We start from the raw sequence: 19,830 nt of genomic DNA on the forward strand, positions 1-19,830 counted from the left end.
GAAGGGTGTGGTTATATTGATAACCAACAAGGAAGGGAGAAAAGGAAGCTGGTGTGTCCTGAGTCTGCAGTCTAACAGGCAAAGTCAAATCAAAGAAAATCATCCAGATCAGACTTCAGCTCAAATGTGTTTCTGTACTTTCCAGAAGCTCTGCAGAAGTAAACACTCTGGATTCCTTTATTAAAATAATCTCATGTTCCCACATTTTCATTTAGGTGGTTTCCCTAAATTCTCATTTAAAGTGTCACAGCCTAAAAGGTAAGCCCATTCCTTGTTTAGTCTTGTCTTTAGCGAGGACTGAAAACATCTGTTCACTACAATTCTCACAACATGCCTTCATATACTTAAAAACCATTGATGTCCCCACCCTGAGCCCTTGCCAGCCTTCACTTCGCCAAGCTAAGTAAACGTTCGTGCCGTCTCTCCTCTCAGTGCCCATATGTAAACCTCACTGCTGTTATGCTTCCCTGGCCCCGTCCCAAGCTCTACATACCCTGCCTCAGTCCCAAATCTCAACCTGAAGACAGGATTATAGTTAAAGCCTGAACAAGGTTCAGAAGAACCAGAACCTCACCTCCATCACAAGCTCAGTTCTACTACATTTGGGGACCAGCCCCATTCTAACTTGAACTTCTCAGTGCCGACCCACACTGTCTGAGTTGTCCCCTCTGACCTGCCTCAAATACATGTTACACCAAGAGACAGCTGCATCACTTTATATTGTTGTGTTTAATCTTCTAGTCCTTAAATGAACATACCTTTACTTATTAAACACAATCTCACTTTGTTTCACCTACTCTCCTTTTTTGAGAAGCAGCCCTAATAATGAGAGTAAAGGAAACTCTCACACTTTGCTTGTGGCAGGAACGGTAAGCACCAAGGTATATACTGACCTGTCTTCAGACAAAGTCACATGCCCAGCCCACTTTATCAAAGAGCTCTGCACTGGAAGTCAGGCAAAACCCCACCTTTAACAATATGATCCCTTGACTTCCTGCTGCCATTGTCCCTGGAGCGTCTGTTCCCTTAGATCCTCACAGGAGGAGAGGGAACAGGCACTGCTGGGTCCTCTGGCTAAAAAAACATCTAGAGGCACCATATATACATCCTTCACCTAAATTAAGGAATGGGTGGTAAGCCACAGAGAGTCACCAAAGACTAATACTGAACTCTTCTCTTCAAAGATGACCAAAGTCTTTGCAAAGCCCTCTATGTAAAATACATTTTTGAGAACGTGGCCCACACTTTTCCTTCCAAATGGCTCCAGTAATGGAGAAGAAGGAGCTCTTATGCCAAACCTAGTGCCAGTATTCACAAGGACAACAGTCCTTTCTTATCTCTTCCCTCCCTGTTGTCCTTGAAGGCTGTGCCCCATCACTTTTCCAGGGCACTGAGTCACCCTCTATTGGAGAATAATGCAGAAGATAAGCAGCTGATTCTCGAGTCATTCCTTCTATTAACGCTGATTTATGCTTCACTTAAAGTCAACAGGGCCTCTCTTACTCAGGGTAATTAACTATCTCAAACAGCTTGCTAAGATGCCACCTGGGTATACACACAAGCACTCTAAAGGCAGAGAGCTGCCAATGTTTATTTTGGTTTTCACTTCCTCTGGTATCATGGCTGATTGTCCATTTTTTCTACAGGAAATGATGCCTTAGGTATTGTTATCTTTGGGCCACTTCCTTCCTTCTCCCCTCACAGCATCTTTCGTCCCCTCCCCTACCTCCCACACACTGTATGAATCTTTGAACCTATGACCCCAAGGGAAATGAAAGTCCACTGCTCAGGGAGCTGGGCAAGGCCCATAGAAGGACTCCCGAGAGGGAAGGATCTGTCTGCCTCAAAGAAATGGTTCTACTCACACACACTGAGGAAGCGCTTGCTGTAGCCTCACCTGGTTATCAGGTAAGAGAAGCCAGCACGTCCACCCAGGCTCCTCCCTGGACAGCCAGACCCGCAATCACAGCATGACAAAGGAAGTGCCAGAGAAAGACCTTCCCAACCCTCCTTTGCCTTCTTCCCCTTCCTTGTTTTCCTCTGAGAATAACTGTAAGAAAAATTTATTCCTATTTCCTAGCTGATAACACAGATTTTTTTAAAAATAATAAACAAAAATGTAACTGCATTATTAGTGATGGTTACATCATTCTGGACTACGTGATAAATTTAAGTTTTTTCCATTTATAGAATAGAGCTACTGTTTTGGGTTGAATTTTTTTCCCCCAAACCCAAAAGATATGAAGTCCTAAACCCCAGTATTTCAGAATGTGATTTTATGTGAAAATAGGGTCTGTACAGAGGTAATCGAGTTAAAATGAATCCATTAGGCCCTAATCAAAAATGACTGGTGTCCTTAGAAAGGGGGGAAATTTGGACACAGTAACAAACACAGAGAGAAGACAGTCTTGTGAAGATGAGGAATTGAAGTGATGCATCTATAAAACAAGGAATGCCAGATACTGCCAGGAAACCACCAGAAGCTAGGAAGAGGAAAGGAAGGATTTTTCCTTACAGGTTTCAGGGGGAGCAGGGCCATGCTGACCTTGATCTCAGACCTTTAGCCTCTAGAACTATGAGACAATACATTTCTGTTGTTCTGAGGCACCCAGTTTGTGGTACTTTGTTACAGCATCCCTAGCAGAAGAATACAGCTACCAAGAACCATTCATTCACACGACGAAGAGAAGGGCAGCCAGTAAAGGGATGAAAAGCTGGGCTGGGTAAGCCAGGTAACTCCCTTTAACTCGTCTTTAACCTATTACCACAGTGGATTATGGTAGAGATTGAGATCATCTATGTAATGGGCTTAATTAGCACAGGCGTGCTGGCAGGGGCTGCTCAGCAAGAAGGACAGAATCAGACCGATGTGTCAGAAAAGGCACTGTGCTGACAGGGTCAGGACAGGATGCCACTGACCAAAGCGAAAGAATGACCACCTGCAATGGGGCGGAAGCCGTGAGAAAGGACCGGAAGGCACAGCACCAAGAAATACTCTGGAGGCGAAACTCAGAGGCTGTGGAGCATGACGAATGTAGAGAGTGAGCTCTCTGCAGCAGTAGGTAACCTTCAATTATGAACACCCAGGGAACAGACGGAACATGGCCTCACCTTCATGAAGCCAGTATGTCATTATCTGCGATCCCAATCTCCAGAACATTTAGTACCTCAACAAGAAAATGAAGGTTTCCAGGGCACACAAAAATATACGGTTTAGATCCCAGAAGTCTGATTTTTCTTCCTTAGCATACTAAAATTTTGTTTCTTTTTCTGAAGGTCAATAACTTCCGGCACTTGAAGTTACTTTCTAAGAAACAAATGAACATAGTCGATGTGCATGAAGGTTCCTTGAATGGCTGGAAGATTCCCTTGACTGCAACCAACTCAACACATGAATATCCATCCACACCAGGCACCCCAACAATTTAGTTCAATCGATTTTTTTGCTTGTTTCCTTTCCGCCCTTAAGTAGTCAAATGCTGTTTCATAGAGATTAAGAGTCAGACCACTACAGCTCTGCTATTTACTAGGTGTGACCTTGCAGAAGTAAATAAATGTGCTTCCATTTCTTTATCTGAAAACAAAAAATGGTACCTACCTTCAGAGATGATATAAGGATTGAATGACATAATGTGGTAAAGCACTTATTACTCACACAGAACATGACAGAGTTTCAGCTGATATCATCGACTGTTACTTCACGTTCTTCTTTTGTACAATCTAGGCCAGAAGCTTAAACTTTAATGTGCAGCAGAATCGCCTGGAAGGCTTGCAAAAATATAGATGACTGGGCCCAGCCCCAAATTTCAGGTGTGGGGTAGAGCCTGAGAATTTGTATTTCTAAGACTTTGAGAACCAGTGATCTGGTCAGTAGCTTTTTCATTGTGTGACTCTCTTCTCCCTACCCATAGCTCCAGCCACTCACCTGCCTATCAACTGGTGTGCTCAGAAACAAGAACTTCTATAGAAAAGTGAAGGTCACACATCTACATCCAACCTCTCCGCCAACTCATTTAACTTAACTCAGGACAAGCCCCTACCACTTTCTCTTCACTTTAACATGAGACCAGACCTTTTTTTTCATTAGCTCTCCAGGTGCCTCACTTTATGACTTCAAAAACATCTGCAAACCACAATGGTTCTCTACTTTTTAAATCCCTCTGGTACATCCATCCTATGCATGCTGGCACTGAACTGCTTGCTACCTTGGCTAGCTCTTTACCATAGACACTGCTTCCCCAAGGAGACTGTGAGCTCCTCAGCCAGAGCAGCTGGGTGATCAGCATTTTCTATGCTATTCAGAAAATAAATGCTTTTAGATTTACCAAGACTATATTAAACCAAGTAGGCTCTGTTAATGCTGGCACTTGACTCATTTGCTCACTTGAGGAGACCCTGGGTAGCCAAAATTGATATACTCCTCTACTTCAGAATAAAAAATAATCGCTAACTGGGTCCTAATAAGCAATTATATAATAACTGGGTGTTACTTAGGTTAGCTCTATTCTAAGCATCTTACCTGGATAAGCTCAGGTAATCCTCCTAACATCTTTATAAGATAAGTGGTATTATTATACCTATTTCACAGAGGAGAAAACTAAGGCTCAAAAAATAACTTCCCCCAGAATGCACAGCTGGAAAATGGCTGAGCTGGAATTTAAATGCAGGCAGTCTGGTTCTAGAGCCCTTGACGATGATGCTACACTGCCTCTCAAAACACCTAAGACACTGATATACTACAATAGCATGCCAGGAAACAGAAGGATAAATCCTTATAGATTTCTTTAAAAAAAAAAAAAAAAAAGAGGAGGAAGAAAGGGAGGAGGAGGAGACGGTGGGGGAGGAGGAGAGGAAAGCCCACCAAGATGAGCAGAGTCAACCAGCTGAGCCCAGCCTAGAGTGGATGAACCCCACAGATGCATAAGGAATAAACGTCTATTGTTGTATAAGGTTTTATGGTTATTTGTTAGTCAGCAAAAGCTAACAGATACAATATCTCATTCACTATATGGAGACATCAAAATGGACACAAAAAAAAACAACTCAAAAATAGGATGGGTCAATTAAAATGCAATTCATCAAAATCAAGTATTTATAGAATAATATCGACCAAAGTATACATAAAGATTATGAGAATCACAGTTTTTTTTCCTCTAGAAATTCTAGTAAAAGCAAGTAAAAAGGCCAAAGGCTAATTCTTCATGACAGCATTTGAATTCCTGCTCCAGCCATGAGAGAGATGAGACTTTTTTTTAGTCAACCTGTGATTGAATGGCTGGTTTTAACACCTCTGGGCCCCAAGCAGGGAAATCAACAAGCTTGCTTTCTCTGACAGATGGCTTTCCCCATCTCACAGACCCTGCAGAAAGATGTGGATTTTGACCTGAGATCTTGGCAGAGATCATTGCTGGAAAGGAAGCTGGCTCTAAAGTTTCCATTATTCAGATAAGACTGAGGTAATTAATAGCTTTGAAGAATCTGCCAGATGAGATGGCTGGGAGTAGACTCCCAAGATCAAAATAGTTCCAGCAAAGTAAAAGATGGACGCATCAAATTCCAAGGCCAAATGGAGTCTTGAAACTACCAGCAAGTCTACGTGCCTAAAAAGCATCCCCAAAGTTTATAAATTAGGCACAGAACATTCTTGACCAAAAAGAGCAGTCATTTTCTTTCAGTTTCTTATAGTTTTGTTATTTGCTTAAGAAAATCACTTTCTTAAATCTAAGTAGGTAATCTCATTTGTATAGAGACCCCAGGCTTGGGTCTAGATCAGAGGCTGCATTCAGCTGAAAAATTCAAGATCTGCAAGAGTTTTAAATTGAGGCCCACATGCTCATTTGGTGTTTCCATGGATTCTGAACACTAGTGCCACAGAGGAGTAGAGCAATACCACATCTGCACAAAACCACAACCACACTGGGGTGGCCTAAGCTACAGCCAGACGTGTCCCCACATTGCAACCCTTCACGCCCACTGGAACATTCTGTCCAAGTCCAAATCCCATCACGATTCACTCAGAACAATCTACATGCTGCTTGGTTATAACAAACTTAGAGTGAGAAATTGCTTTATATCGCATCATTTTAATACATGACTGGGATAAGGAGGGGCTTTGAACTTAGGAGGCAAAAAGAGAATGGTTTCCTTGGGTTACTGCTACATTTGGGTTATTTGAGGGAGAGAAGAAGTGGGGGGAGGAAGGAGGAAAGTTAAGGTGTCATCACTATTGTTTGGCAAGATGAAAACTCCTCCCCTCCCCTACTTTGACTTGGAAAGCAACCAGCACAACGCAAGGTAGCTAGAGGACAGAATCATTGCTGAATGCCCTACACCCATGCCCGTGGTTGTACTGGGACGAACCCAGGGTAGCCAGTTGACCAAGCACTGTTTCCAGCAGAAGGCACAGCATCAGGGCTGGTCAATCTCTTCATTAACAACTTAGAGCACTTCATCATCTAGGTAGTTGGAATGAGGGGTGGGGATGAAAGTCTGGGTACACAATGAAACCTTGAGCATCTACTTACAGGCTCCACGAACTCAAACATCTTTCTCTCTTGGACTTCTTGCACCTTGAAGACATACTCCAGGGATACTTCATAGAAATGCTGCCGGACCAGGTCCACTTGGCTGTCTGCCTACAAACAAGATGGAATTTCAGAGAAAAATCAGGTCACTATCTGAGGAGAGGATTCAGCAAGCAGGCAAAAAAATCTCTGGAGATGGTTTTTAAAAACAAATCCAGTAGCGTGAAGCAGAAATAAGAACAATGATCATGGTTACCAGAGCGCTAATTTTGTGCCAGGAACCATGCCCATAAAACTGTACATCATTATCTTATTCAATCCTCATTATAATTTCAGTTATTTCACCCTCATTAAGCTCCTAAAAAGAAGATATCCCTACCCCTAATTTACAGGAAGTAAATGAAATCTGCTAACATTAAGGAACCTGACATAGTTGGTACAAGGCAGAGCTGGGATTTCTGTCCTGACTGATCTGCCTCCAAGACCCCTGCACATTCTTAAACCACTAGACTCTATTGCCTTCCCACACCCTAGGGCCGACCTAGGTTCCATGGAAGACAGATTTTTAAAGAGAAAAAGAAAACATGCAGAGCCATCCTCCTTCCATCCTTTTAAATGAACAAAACAAGCTGATAGGGGGCAGGGGACCTCAGAAAAGAACATTTTCACACGTCCCACATACTTTCTTTGGACAAGGATGAACTATTAGTTTACCCCAAGCAGAGTAATTACATTGCTGCCTCGGAACCTCACCTCCCTCTCTGTGCAGGTGTGTGGGCTGTAAAGGCCCACACCTGGCTACAATTAAGCTGCTGGTCTAGGATCCAGAACCCAGGGGAGAAAATGAGCATGTGTGGAGTAGCAAGATCCTGTGCTGGGAAGTATCTCAACTACCACTATAAAGCTCTTACCCTTTCCACAACCATGGCTAAGTCAGCTCACGCTTTTAAAGCAGATAATTACACTGAAAGCACATTTCAGTGACACAAGAATAAATGTGATTCTTTTAAACAAAAATGGATATCCTGCTAGTAGGAAACAAAACACTATTTTCTTTAGAAATGAAGTATGTCATTCGATAACACACTTTACAAAGACAAAGCCCCCAAAGGAGTATTTCTTTCAGTGTTCCTTTGTCAAGATTCCTGCAGAACAAAATTGGGACAGACCTTTTACTTCATTATACCAAATATGGTGTTGCTAACCTGACATCTTAAGGAGTTGGCAAATCATTCATTCATTCATGGAGTTCACAGCATGATGAGGAAGAGATAATTAAATAATCATGTAAATAAAAAGAAAATGACAAACTCTGGAAAAGCACAAGGTGCCATGAAACAACCCAAAAGACTCCATTCAAGTCTCCTGCTAGCAACTCCCTCGCGGGGCAACTTCCATATTAATATGCAGAAGGCAGTCCCCTAAGTAACAGCTGCACAAAACCAAAATGAAGGGCTAAGCCTGGGGGCATCAACTAAGCCTCCAAGCAGGCGAGCTGATGTCTGAGCACTGACGGAGCTTTATTTGGAGACCAGGTTTCAGAAAGTGCATACACCACGCCCCCTGCCAGGTGTAGCCGGTGGACCAGTGCCTGACACACCTTCCACCTGGGCCCCTGCCGGCTAAGGCCCGTAAGTCCCTGTAGTCCTTCATTTCTCAGTGCAAATCCAACACACTTACACCTAGGGACGCATCTATTTCCCTGACCTCCCCCACACCCCCGATACATCCTCCCTGCTTGGGCTTGCCAAGTGAGACACAACAGAAATAAAAGTCATTCGGAAAAGCTGCAAGTTAGGCAGGGCTGAAGGAGCCAGGAGCAAAGTCCCCCGAGAAGAAGAGCAGAGCCCAGCCTGAGTGGGAGAGCCAGGAGAGCAACAACCTGGTGGGAGTCGCAGTTCTACCGTTTTCTAGCCGGTGGGACCCGCTCCAGTCACTTATCCTCTCCGGGTCTCTTCCCCACACCTGAAGGCTGGAGACGCTATGATCTGCCCTTGCTCTGAGTAGGGCTGTTCCAAAGAGAAAGTAAGCTAAAGGATGTGAACATTTGAAAACCAGGAAGTGTTCTGTGCACAGTGTGTGTTATCACCAGGGACATTTGAGCAGATGGGCTGTAATCCCTGCTCTTACCCTAAGCCAGCCACATCTTCTCTGGGTGGTTCCAACCCTCTCCTCACTGGCCTCCCTGCTTTCTTTCTCTGCTCCCGCAATCCAGCCTCCACCCAGCAGCCAGAATACCTTTCCTAAAATCTCCATCAGCTGTTCTCACAGCTCCTTCAACACCTTCCCCTGGCCTCTACCGTGGTCTGAAGACCCTGAGGAACCGGCCCACCCCTCCTTCCCTACCCCTCTCCCACTGAGCTCCAGCTGGGGCTCCTAGCTATCCTCCGACACTCCAAACTCTTTCTTGCCATGCAATCTTTGCACTTGCTGTTCCTTCTGCCTGAAAACCTCTTCCCCTAGATAAATATTCAATTTTTTAAAACTTTAATGCACAGGAAGAAATACCTTTTACATTATGACCCAATAAACATACATTTATAATTAGGTGCAACACACTTTCATATTTTTCACTCTATTCTAGCCTACTCTATGTCATGATCCAGTAACTCAGATCTTATGGCACACCCACAACTTAAAGAACATTGTCCTAGCTTTTCACCCAGCTTGCTCTTTCTCTTCCTTCTGGTCTCAATTCAAATGTCACCCTTTAGAGAAGCCTGCATTGACATTATTTTAGGTATGTTACCCCAGGGAGTCTCTATCCTGTCTCCCAATTTATTTCCTTATCACTACATGAAATTCTTACTTATTCCTCTCTTTTTTCATGTATTGCCTACTAGAATATAAAGTCGATGACAGCAAAGACCTTGCCTCACTTTTCCATTCCAGATCCCGGAACGGGGCCTGGCCCACAGCAAACATTCAATTGATGCTTGAGGAATAAATGAATTGATCTCTATGTGGCCCAGCACTGAGAAGAAAAGCATAACAGAATGCATTTCCAAAGGAAAAGGAAGATGAAATCCCAAGTGGAATGGTAGGTTGCTCCTGCCAATGCCCCTCTCATCTGGGCCATAGAATTCACCACATCCTCAGCTCCTCTTGTGATGGAATCAGAAGCCGGATTCCAACCCCTGGGCAGGCAGTTCCCCTACCCTGTTACTTAAGAAGCTGTCAATCTACCAGCTTGTCCAAGACCCACCAACTATTCCGTGCTTCTTGGAAAAGAAAAATTCTCCTAGATTGTAAGTTTCGATCATTCATTTCACTCCCCACAATACACCCAACTTCTGAACGGACTTTCACAGAAGCGTCCAATAAATAATTTGTCCAAGGAATGATTTATTATCTTTGAGGCCAGCTTCTGAGCCACTGAAGAAAACACTGACTTTTAAAAAGTCATCCACTAGATGGCAGTGTCACTCCACATCGCTGCCCAGTCATTTCAGCCACCAGAGGTCCAGGATGGGCTAGAATTTACAAGTATGCATTCAGGCCTGCCATCAGGGAATAATTCTGGACCATCAAAGGAAGTAGCTTTCGTTAAATGTGTAGTAGGTGATTCATAATATTTTTAAAAGTTGATCTTTTAATAAATGTAAGGAAAATCATCACTAAATAGCTGCAAGACCTTGAGTAAATCACGTGACCTCTGCAAGGAACTCAGGTCCTGCATACGAAATTCTAAGAGGTTTAACCAGAGGATCACCAAAGTCCCTCCCGCTCTCCAATTCCCTTAGCTTGACAGCATTGAATAACAATGGCTGGCAGGCAGCCCAGCAACATCCTTCCCTGCAAGACAGACAGAGAAGAGCTTATTGGGTTAAGGGAAACGGCTCCAGAGTCAGGAGCCAAGGTTCAAATCCTTGCTGACTGGCTATAGGCAGGCTATTTAACATCTTTGGGCCTCAGTCTCCTCCTATGTAAAAGAGAGGGAATCCATCTGTACTTCATAGGGTGGTTATGAGGATTTGAGCAGATTCCACATAAAGTGCTTAACATGGCGCCTGGTACATAAATATGCATTCAATAATCATTGGCCGCTATTATTGTTGTTGTTGTTAGTAAAAATATTATCATTATTATTGTATTATGAGATTTTTTATTCAATTTAATTCAGCTTAGGTATAAAAGCAATGCTTGAGAACAGACCAGGACTTGCAAGAAAGACCTGCAGCCCACTCCTTGCCTTCAAAGTATTTAGGAAGTGTGAATGGGTAAAAGACAAGGATCATAACAAAAAAGCATAATGAAAAAGTTTCCACTAAGATAAATACTGACAGTCAGTGCTGCAGACAGAACGTTTGCCCACCTCACCACTACGTTCATGTGATGAAACCTAATCCCCAGTGTGATAGAATTTGGGTGGGGCCCTTGGGAGGTGATTAGGTCATGAGGATAGAGTCCTTAAAAAAGAGGCCAGGGGGGCTCCCTCACCCTTTCTGTCATGTGAGAACACAGCTAGAAGACAGCCACCTACGAACCGGGAAGCAGGCCTCACCAGACACCAAATATGCCAGTGCCTTGATCCTGGACTTCCCAATATCCAGAACTGTCAGAAACAAATTTCTGTTGTTTATAAGCCACCCAGTCTAGGGTATTCTGTTATAGCAGCCTGAACAGACTAAGGCAGCCAGGAAGAATGCCATCCAATTTGGGAGCAGGGGAGGGGGAGGAACAGGCCAGTTATGGGGATAATACTTTATATTTGTGTAGCAGCTGTAATTTACCTTCTCATACATGAAGTAGGCAGGACAGGTATTTTATGAGTATTTTACAAAGGAACTAGAGCTCAGAGAGACCAAGTACTTGTCCCAGGTCACACAGTCAACTACACAGCAGAGCAAGCCTTGAAAAGAAGGTATCTCTGCCAGTCCTGTGTTCTGGTCCCCATATTGCTATCTCAGGGGGAGACGCTATTGGCACGGCCCTAAAAGAAAATGTGGGACTCATTCCAGACCAACTCACCAGGAGCCAGGCGTGGAGAGAGCAGACCGGGAGAAGCAGCCTCACTCTGGGGAAGCCGTGCAGGTAGGATAACTGTACTGCAGGCCTCCCAGTACCATTAGGTGCTATAACAATCACATACTAGCTCAGCTGTGAATACTTGCATTCACGGTGCATGGTCACCTAACTGCTTAGGAACTACAGAGTTAGCCAGATCTGGTCATTGGGAGCTGCAGCCAAAATGCCTTTCCCTATCGTTTCCAAACCCTAAATGCCAAATGATGCTAGAAGAATGATAACCGATCAGGACAGATCCTAAATGGAATTATGTATTTATCACGGACAATTCACATATCCTTGGGTATCTCCTAGTGCCCATAGCCCCATGTAGAGTCGGGAATAGCCTTTTATGTATCATCCAATGAAAATCAGCATTTCCTTAACCTTCTCAATCACATTTGACAAGATTTACCCGAGCAGCTTTGCTACTTCAAGAATCTCCTCCTCCTGCGTTGGCTTCTTTCTCCCTAACTCAAGCAAAAGATCTTCAAGGAAAGGTTAGCAGTTTCTACTTCCTACAGCTCACCCCAAATACAATTGCTGCTGGTTGGTTGGCCAAGAACTGATCTGCAAAGCCCACTATAAACACTTCTGTTGCTAAGCCTAATCCATCACTCAAACAACTGATTCAAACACTCATTTCAAAGAAAGAGTTCTGAGCACAACACTTCCTAACTGAGGGTGTGTAACAAATCCTGGACTCCACCATCTCCTGAGTAATCCTCATCTTTCAACCTCTGACCCTACCATCTTCATATGAACAGAAGTACTGGCAAGGAATTTGCTCAAAAAGAAAGGAACCTGAAGAATGAGGGCTAGCTTGGAAGCCATAGCCTCGCTTTAGCACACACCTGAGACAGTTCAAGCAAATTGTTAAGAGCTAAATAAGATGATATTCATGTAGCCAAGTTTGGAGTTCCACTAGCAAACTGCCCTGTCTCCCCAAAACATAAACCCCCTAGCCATGCAAATCTCCATGAACTAAATAAAAATGGTCACAGCTCCAAGGCCGCAAATCTGACTTCTCTTTCCAAGAGAACTACTCTTTAAAAAGACCCCATGCAAATCCAAAAAAAAACAGGGGCAGACCAGAGAATTTACTTTTTTGAAACAAAGTTACCTAAGCACAAAATACATGAGACAATAAAATACTGCTTAAAAAAAAAAAAAGACTAATGTCAAGTACTGGTTGGAATAATTTCTTTTTCATTTCACATTAAGGAAGGATGACCAAAGTGTTTCAGATGCTAACATTTCAAATCAGTGATGTAAGGAGGACGTCGAAAGGCAGGGTAAGAGACTACAGAATCAAGGTCAAGGGTGAGAGAAATAGGAAAACAGATCTCAGTCTGAAAGGAAGAAGCACAGTCTAGTGATTAGGGTGATCTTGACCAGCTGCATGTTCCTTGCCGTGGACAGGCGCGACAGCCGTACAGTGTGGCTGCATCGGGAAGGGACAAAGGCAATGCGGGCAGCAAGTGTGGAATGAGGGATCAGAATGAAGCTCCAGCAGAGAGTAACGAGAACACATCCACAGCACCACGGAAAGATTAAACACTTTATTCAGACACGAGTAAAGTTTCTTACCTCCTGAAGCTGAGATTCTTTCTTTTTGGAAGACAAGTTCAAGTGTTTTTCTAAGATGCCACAATACTTCTCTGTCTCCTTGTCATACTTCTTTTTGGCTTCCTGGCAAAAAAAAAAAATAGGAAAGGAGAAAAAGACTAAAATGTTGCAGGAATGAAAGCAACCTGGGTCAAACTCTTCCTGCTCATCTTCATGGCTTCGTCATTCCCTCAGACCCAGAACAGCGGCAGACCACCCAGCTCCTACTCTTCCAATAATGCCATGAAACCAAGCAACCACCCATCAACAACAGCCCAATCATTTTGAGGGTCTATCACAGAGGCACCACTACTAGGCCAGAAATGAGGTAAATTCCAGTATATTCAGCGTGGCAGAGCCAGGATTCCACCTTCTAAAAATTTCAGTTGTAAAACAGAAATCTCTAGTTTCTAACTCACAAGGATGTTCAAAGCCAAAGGAAGAAGGGAAGTTACCTGTGAAGCTAATCCCCAAACAGGAAGATCTACTTACACCTTAAGTGGGACAAGTCTAGACTAAGAGTAGATCCAGCTTTAACTGTGTTCACAAAGTATGTCTTAATTTGTAGACCTAAATATTCCTTGACGCAATAATATCATATATGGGTCTTTAAGCTGAGGAATAATTCAAAACAAAGAAGACATTATCTTCCCAAATATGTTCACTGTGGCACCATTTATAATAGCAAAAAAAAAAAAAAAAAAAAAAAACCAGCAACAGCAACATTGATGCGCAAGAATAGAATTTGGGATAATTAAAGTATGGGGCATCCAATAAACATAACTAGGAAGGCTAGCATGATACAAACTCGGTGCATCCTACAGAGAATGCGTCTACCTGCAGACAAACATTAGATGGGAAGATACTTCAGTGAAAATACTTGAGTTAAGAAAATGGGATAATGGGTGATTTTTTTTTCCCTCCATTTGGGAAATGTTTATTATCCTATATTATTGCTTTCAAACTAAAAATATATATATATATATCATATTACACAGAATAATCCCTGCTCCCCCAAAGTCACTGAAGTTCTATTTCTATTCCCTATTTTACAGATAAGAAAACTTAGATGCGGGAAGTTAACTTCTGTAAAAAGTCACAGAGAGTGACAGAGCTGGAGTCCGAGCCCAGGACAAGCTGCCTCCAAGTCCACATTCTCAGCCACACCTGGAAACACTGTCATAGGCGGTCTCTCTTCCCTCCACATTTCAGTGGGGATGGCGGGCAAGGGGGCTGAAAGAAGGTCTACCATGGCCTGGTAAACAGGATCAAATGTACTAACTGGGTGCATCATTCCGGCTTTTGACTCACGTGGAGCCCACAGCAGATATTTTTCTGCAACTCCAAGGCTTACAAGAGGAGAAAAAAATTTGCGGCCAGATAAGGAAGCTCAGATACATCTCTTCATTTAATGACAATATAACAAGCAAGCACTCTGTGTTAGGATCCTTCAGGCACTGGAAATATAATACATTACAAGGCAGAAACGGCCCCACCCTCGTGGTGGGGATGTTCCAGCAGAAGGAGAAACACAATTAACCAGTAAACAAACAGCCTGATTCCAGACTGCCGCAGGTGCCACGAAGGAAACAAACAGGGTGCAGTCCCAGAGATTCTTGCAGATAAGTGCTCCAGAGAGGCCTCACTGGGGAGGGGAAGTATGATCCAAGACCTGCTCACCTCGTGAGGGGCAGAGTGGAGCCTTCCAGACTGGTAAGTGCAGATGCTCTGGGCAGAACACACTGGGCCTAAGCGTGGAGGCATTACCAAGAAGCCGTCACCGGAAGCTCTGAACAGCACCCGTGACGTCAGACCACCATTTATCTGGTCAACGGCAAGACTCTTAAGCCTCACAGAGTGGGCAGAATCATCATATACCCATTTGAGCTGGTATGTGTCCATTTCTACAAATCTGAATTTTGCTGGAAAGTTTTACATACACAAACAAACATGCAGAAGCATGTGAAGACAAAAGCTGGAGGAGACATTACTCCTTCAAACGAGGAGAGGTACAGGCAAGACACTTGACTCAAGCAATGCTTTTCCTTCACAGAAGTCAGCGACTTTGAGCTGGGGTTCCAACTCTGCCTGATGCTCGCACAGGCACCCCACCAACCTCGTCGACAACCCCCAAAAGAGAACCCTGAACCAGCACAGTCCAGCGGGCCAGAGGTGAGAAAGGGCTCAGCAACATGAGTCACTGGCATTCTGTGACTTTCTGGCAACTCGACCTTTGGGGGAATAACTCCTCTAGGATTGAGATCATGTTCTTAAGACGGGAGGGTGGTAAGACTCAGTCACCCAGGTACCGAGATGGTGTTCCCCTTCCAGGGAGTCCACGGTGGGTGGTGAAATGGATCCAGGACAGAGTTAGGATTCTGGAAATTATTCCCAACTCCATACAAACCACTGCCCCTCTGGCACTCAGTTCCCTCATCTATAAACTGAGGATGACTAGACGAAACAATGGCTCAAGTCTCCCCTTTCAGCTCAGAGACTGTCTAACAAAAAAAGCATAAGAACACTCCTCCCATCGTAGGACTGTCAGGACTAAATGAGATAAACCATATCCAGTGCTTGGCAGAGTGCCTGGCACATGGAAAGTGCTCGATAGGATTCAGTGCTGACGATGGTGGTGGCAGTCACGGTGGTGGCGGCAATGATGCAGTCCATCATCTAACCCCACCTCCTCCTTATTAGAACACCACTTGCTTTCCAAGTTCCACGTCCACGAAGGCAACCCGTCACAGCATCCACCACAACTTGCGATCATACGCTTATTCATATCATTCTGTCCAGTGCCTTTCTCCCTGCACACCATGAGCATGGTGACCACATCTGCATTTACCCTGCACCGAACACCAGTGTGGAACACGGTGCTGGGCACACAGCAGGCTCTCCCCTGTTTTTTTATGAATGAACTGTGTGTATCGAATAGAATGGTTAACGTCAAATGATTTTAGGACAGTGTTCTGAGTGGTACTTTATAGGAGTTCACTCATCTCTTCCTCATAATAACTCTGTAAGGTAAGCACTCTCAGTATCCCCATTTCTCAGCTCAGGAAACGTGTGGAGAAGGTCAGTAACCTCTCCACGTTTACGTGCAAGCGGCACAAGTGGGATTTGGACTCAAGCAGTCCCACTCTTAGCCACTCTCTCTGATGTCTATTTTACTTTCACTGGAGAGCCCAGCTTCGGCTGCAGGAAAAATCGACTCCCCCAGACTCAGAAATCTAAAAGCAGGGCCACAGCTATGCCAAGCCCCAGGGTCTGCCCTACCCCAGAGCAGCCACATTAGCACAAGAATGCTCCTCGCATGCAGCCTTCACCCCCAGAACTCTAACTTCTGCTTCCTGCAAGTAGCAACAGGTTGTTATAGCAACCGAAGTGCACCAGAGCTGGGAGGAGGAGGAAGGGTAATTTTAGCATCACACAGGCAGACTTCAGAAGTAAGGTCTTTGAGGTATTCCTGAGTCTGCTCCCTAGATGGCCTAGTAGAGGGGTTGTCTCTTTGTGTTCTCTTAAACACATGTAATACTGTGATATACATGTACGGGGATGGGGGGTGGGGAAGAGGAACAGGTAGACTGAAAAATAAAATAAAATAACGAAGGGGGAGGGATGAGAAATCATCCCCAACGTCATCACCTCATTCTTCAACAGGAAAGAGAGAAGAGGACGTGTGTGAGGGGAAACATGTTTTGGTGAGTGACTATTTCATATAAATTTTTTAATTCTTGTGTTCCTCACCATCTATAGCCCCCAGAAAAGTACCTGCTCCTGTCACTCGGATCACTGATACTAACCCCAAAGGAACCCACTGGGCCTTCCGCTCCTCCTCCGTGGTAACTATGGTAACCCCCACGCCGCCAAGGGAAGAGGCTGGAGTGAGAGGCGTCAGGAGACGCCTACTGGAGAAGTGACTTCTGGAAAGATAACTCAGTGAATGGGTCTGCTCCGCCTCTGCCTCCAAGCTCTTCAGAACTTGCAGAGCCACTGTGTGTTTGAGGGAGGGGAAATCACAGGCCCCAAGGCCACGAAAGAGACGGTGCTCCTTGGGTCTGAGAACTCAGGGAGGGGCACTCGGCATTTTCCCATCCATCCCTGGGCTTGTTCAAAGTCTCGAACAAAATCTTAGCGGAATAAGACTTCCTTTAAATTATACATTCCTTAACCTCTGATAGAAGACCAACGAGCTCCAATATCTTCATAAATGAAAACTGTAAAATTGGTAGGGAAGTGCTGTAAAAGTGGAAGAAAAATCTTGGCCATGGTCCCTCCTTCAAACTAGGGCCATTCCTCCCTCTGAATAACCCTGACTGAACCGAACATCTCTGTCACGCCCTAATCATATTCATTTTTAGAAAGCAGATGCACTTAGTTGGGGGCTGAGGGGAGAGCCCACTTCGTTACACTTCAGCTATGTTATTCCCACCTACAGGCAGGCATCTCTCAAGGCCATTTCACAACTGAGTAAAATCCACACCTTCTCCACAAGTAAGAGGGTGATGTTGCCCAAAACCCCCTGCAGGTGGCGCAAGGGACTGCGGCCAAATGACTCAGCTCCAGAAAAAAAAAAAAAAAACAGGAAGAAAATCTTGAAAATCTTTTTGCTTTCATTGATTCCAATGAAAACATCTTGCCCACAGGTGGTCTCTAACACTCTACTGAAGGTCAATCTCGCTAGGGTTGTCTAGTGATTTAATCACAGGGCGGGGGACCCCAGAGAATCCACTTTTAATAAATGAATAAAATTCCCTTCTCAGTCTTTCAGTAACAGGTTAGAGTCAGCCAACTTTCAGCTATAGTCCCTCCAGGTCAGCTATAACAAATGGTGACCTCTGGGTTGAAGCAGTCCCGCTTTTTGACTTGCACAATGTGTAATATATATTTTTAAATTATTTGCCAGCATTTTTTTAAAGCCAGGAAATTTCATATGAAACTCTTTAACTTTTCAGTTTCTCTTGAAAAAAATGTAAAGGTCTAACGACAGAGGGCTCCTTTTCATACACAGCTAAAGTGGGCTAAGAAGAGGGTCCCCATGCCCACAGGGGCCTATTTGCAACCCCTGTCCTAGGCTCCAGTCCTTGACCTCCACAAACAATATAATTCCATGGTGTCCAAACACACCAGGTATCTACTCACACAAAAGAGGAGCGGTTTCTACCTTTGGATGATTTATGAACTAGCACAACACGATTAGATGTCAAAACACTAGAATGACAGCTCTGGGGCTGACCCCTCAGTCTTACTTCAGACACTTCTGAAGAACAGATGAGCTGGGCTCTAAGCTTATTTGCCCAGGATTCCCTGAAAATGGTGGGCTTGGATTTTCTGAAGAAGGTGTTGTGTTTCCCAGACCTCCTGCCCTAAAATCCAAGAACAAGGCTTGCGAAATTCTCACCTTGGCAGCCCCAATCTGCTCCTTTCGAAATTTCTCCAAGGGAGTGATGAGCACTTCGCTGGCATTCTCAATCTGGAGAGGAAAAGCAGAGGGGTCGGGGAGGGGGACAGAGAAGCAGGGTCAGTAAAGAACTGCAGCAATTCTGGCACAAAAGGCCTCCCCATGCTTCAGTATAAGATCTCAGTAAGCACAATGGTGCACGTGTCACCTCTTCCTTACACCTGAACCAACAGCATGCCAAATCGAAATCTAGTCATCAGTCCAAAACACGACATTCTTCCTGTGCATGAGTAAGAGAGATTCTTTAAAAATAAAAACGAGGACCTCTAAAAACGTAAGCAACCACATTGAAGGCAGAGCGGAACGGGTGGCAGAGTAGGGTCTAAATTTCAAGCTTCAGGTGACATCTTCTTGTAAATGCTCATTCAGCCAAGTTATATTTAAGTAGATATATTTAAAGTAGGTCAACATTGAGTCTAGGTTAACCCTCCCCCCCAAAAAACCTCCACTTTTGGTGGCATGAAAACCACCCAAGCCTGATTCTGTGTAGCACTACCAGTTCTGGACGGGGATCAGGATGCTTGTGCCTCCTGGCCACTGGCTGCTTTTCAACTTCATCTCACCGCGCTCACCCCCTCAGGTCCTGCCCTCAACTAAACGGTCACCCGAACGCACCTCAAATGGGCCAAACCTGCCCCACTTCTGAGCCTTTGCATTTGGCTGTTCCCTCAGATGCTCTGTCCCCAAACCCTTGTGTAAACAACTCATTACTTATTGTAATTCAGGTTTCAGCTTAAAGGTCACCTCTTTAGAGAGGCCTTCTCTGACCACCAATGCAATCTAAAGAAACTTCCCACTACCCCACGAAGTGTTTTTTCTTCAGAAGATGTAAGCTAGCTGAAGTTTTCTGGTTCAGCATTACAAGACGTGCACATGCATGCACACACATGCACACACACACCACTCTCTTGTAAATGTTCACTTGTCCACCACCATCCCCAAAACACAGAAGAGTGCTGAAACAAAGGAGCACTCAAATGCTTTTCAATGACTAAATGAAATAATGATTTCTTGATTGGCTGCCAACTGTGTGACCACAGGCAAAACATTTAACCTCTCTGGGCTCTAATTTCCTCATCTGCAAAGTGAGTGGGGTGGATTGTTCCAGCTCTAAGAGTCTATGGTCTTTTCTAAGACAGCACAATATTTTACAATCTTTCCTTTTAAGTCATTCATTGCTCACTCGTCACTCAACTAATTATTTCAGGAATCTCGTTGCAACAAAGC

The 19,830-nt window shown here is 44.3% G+C and overlaps 1 protein-coding gene across 5 annotated transcripts in view; it reads right to left on the bottom strand.

The window, feature by feature from the left end:
* Positions 1-19,830, bottom strand: part of ARHGAP26 (Rho GTPase activating protein 26) — a 470,301-nt gene that overhangs the window by 328,603 nt on the left and 121,868 nt on the right. For all 5 annotated transcript variants that reach the window (XM_082454134.1, XM_082454135.1, XM_082454137.1 and 2 more), the window contains exons 4-6: positions 18,544-18,615; positions 13,122-13,223; positions 6,525-6,635 (exon numbers count right to left, since the gene is read on the bottom strand). In XM_082454134.1, coding sequence (XP_082310260.1) covers positions 6,525-6,635; positions 13,122-13,223; positions 18,544-18,615 — 285 coding nt within the window. The remainder of the gene's footprint in view (positions 1-6,524; positions 6,636-13,121; positions 13,224-18,543; positions 18,616-19,830) is intronic.

This window comes from Balaenoptera physalus (genome assembly GCF_965194825.1).
Source record: "Balaenoptera physalus genome assembly, chromosome: 3".
Lineage (NCBI taxonomy): Eukaryota > Metazoa > Chordata > Mammalia > Artiodactyla > Balaenopteridae > Balaenoptera > Balaenoptera physalus.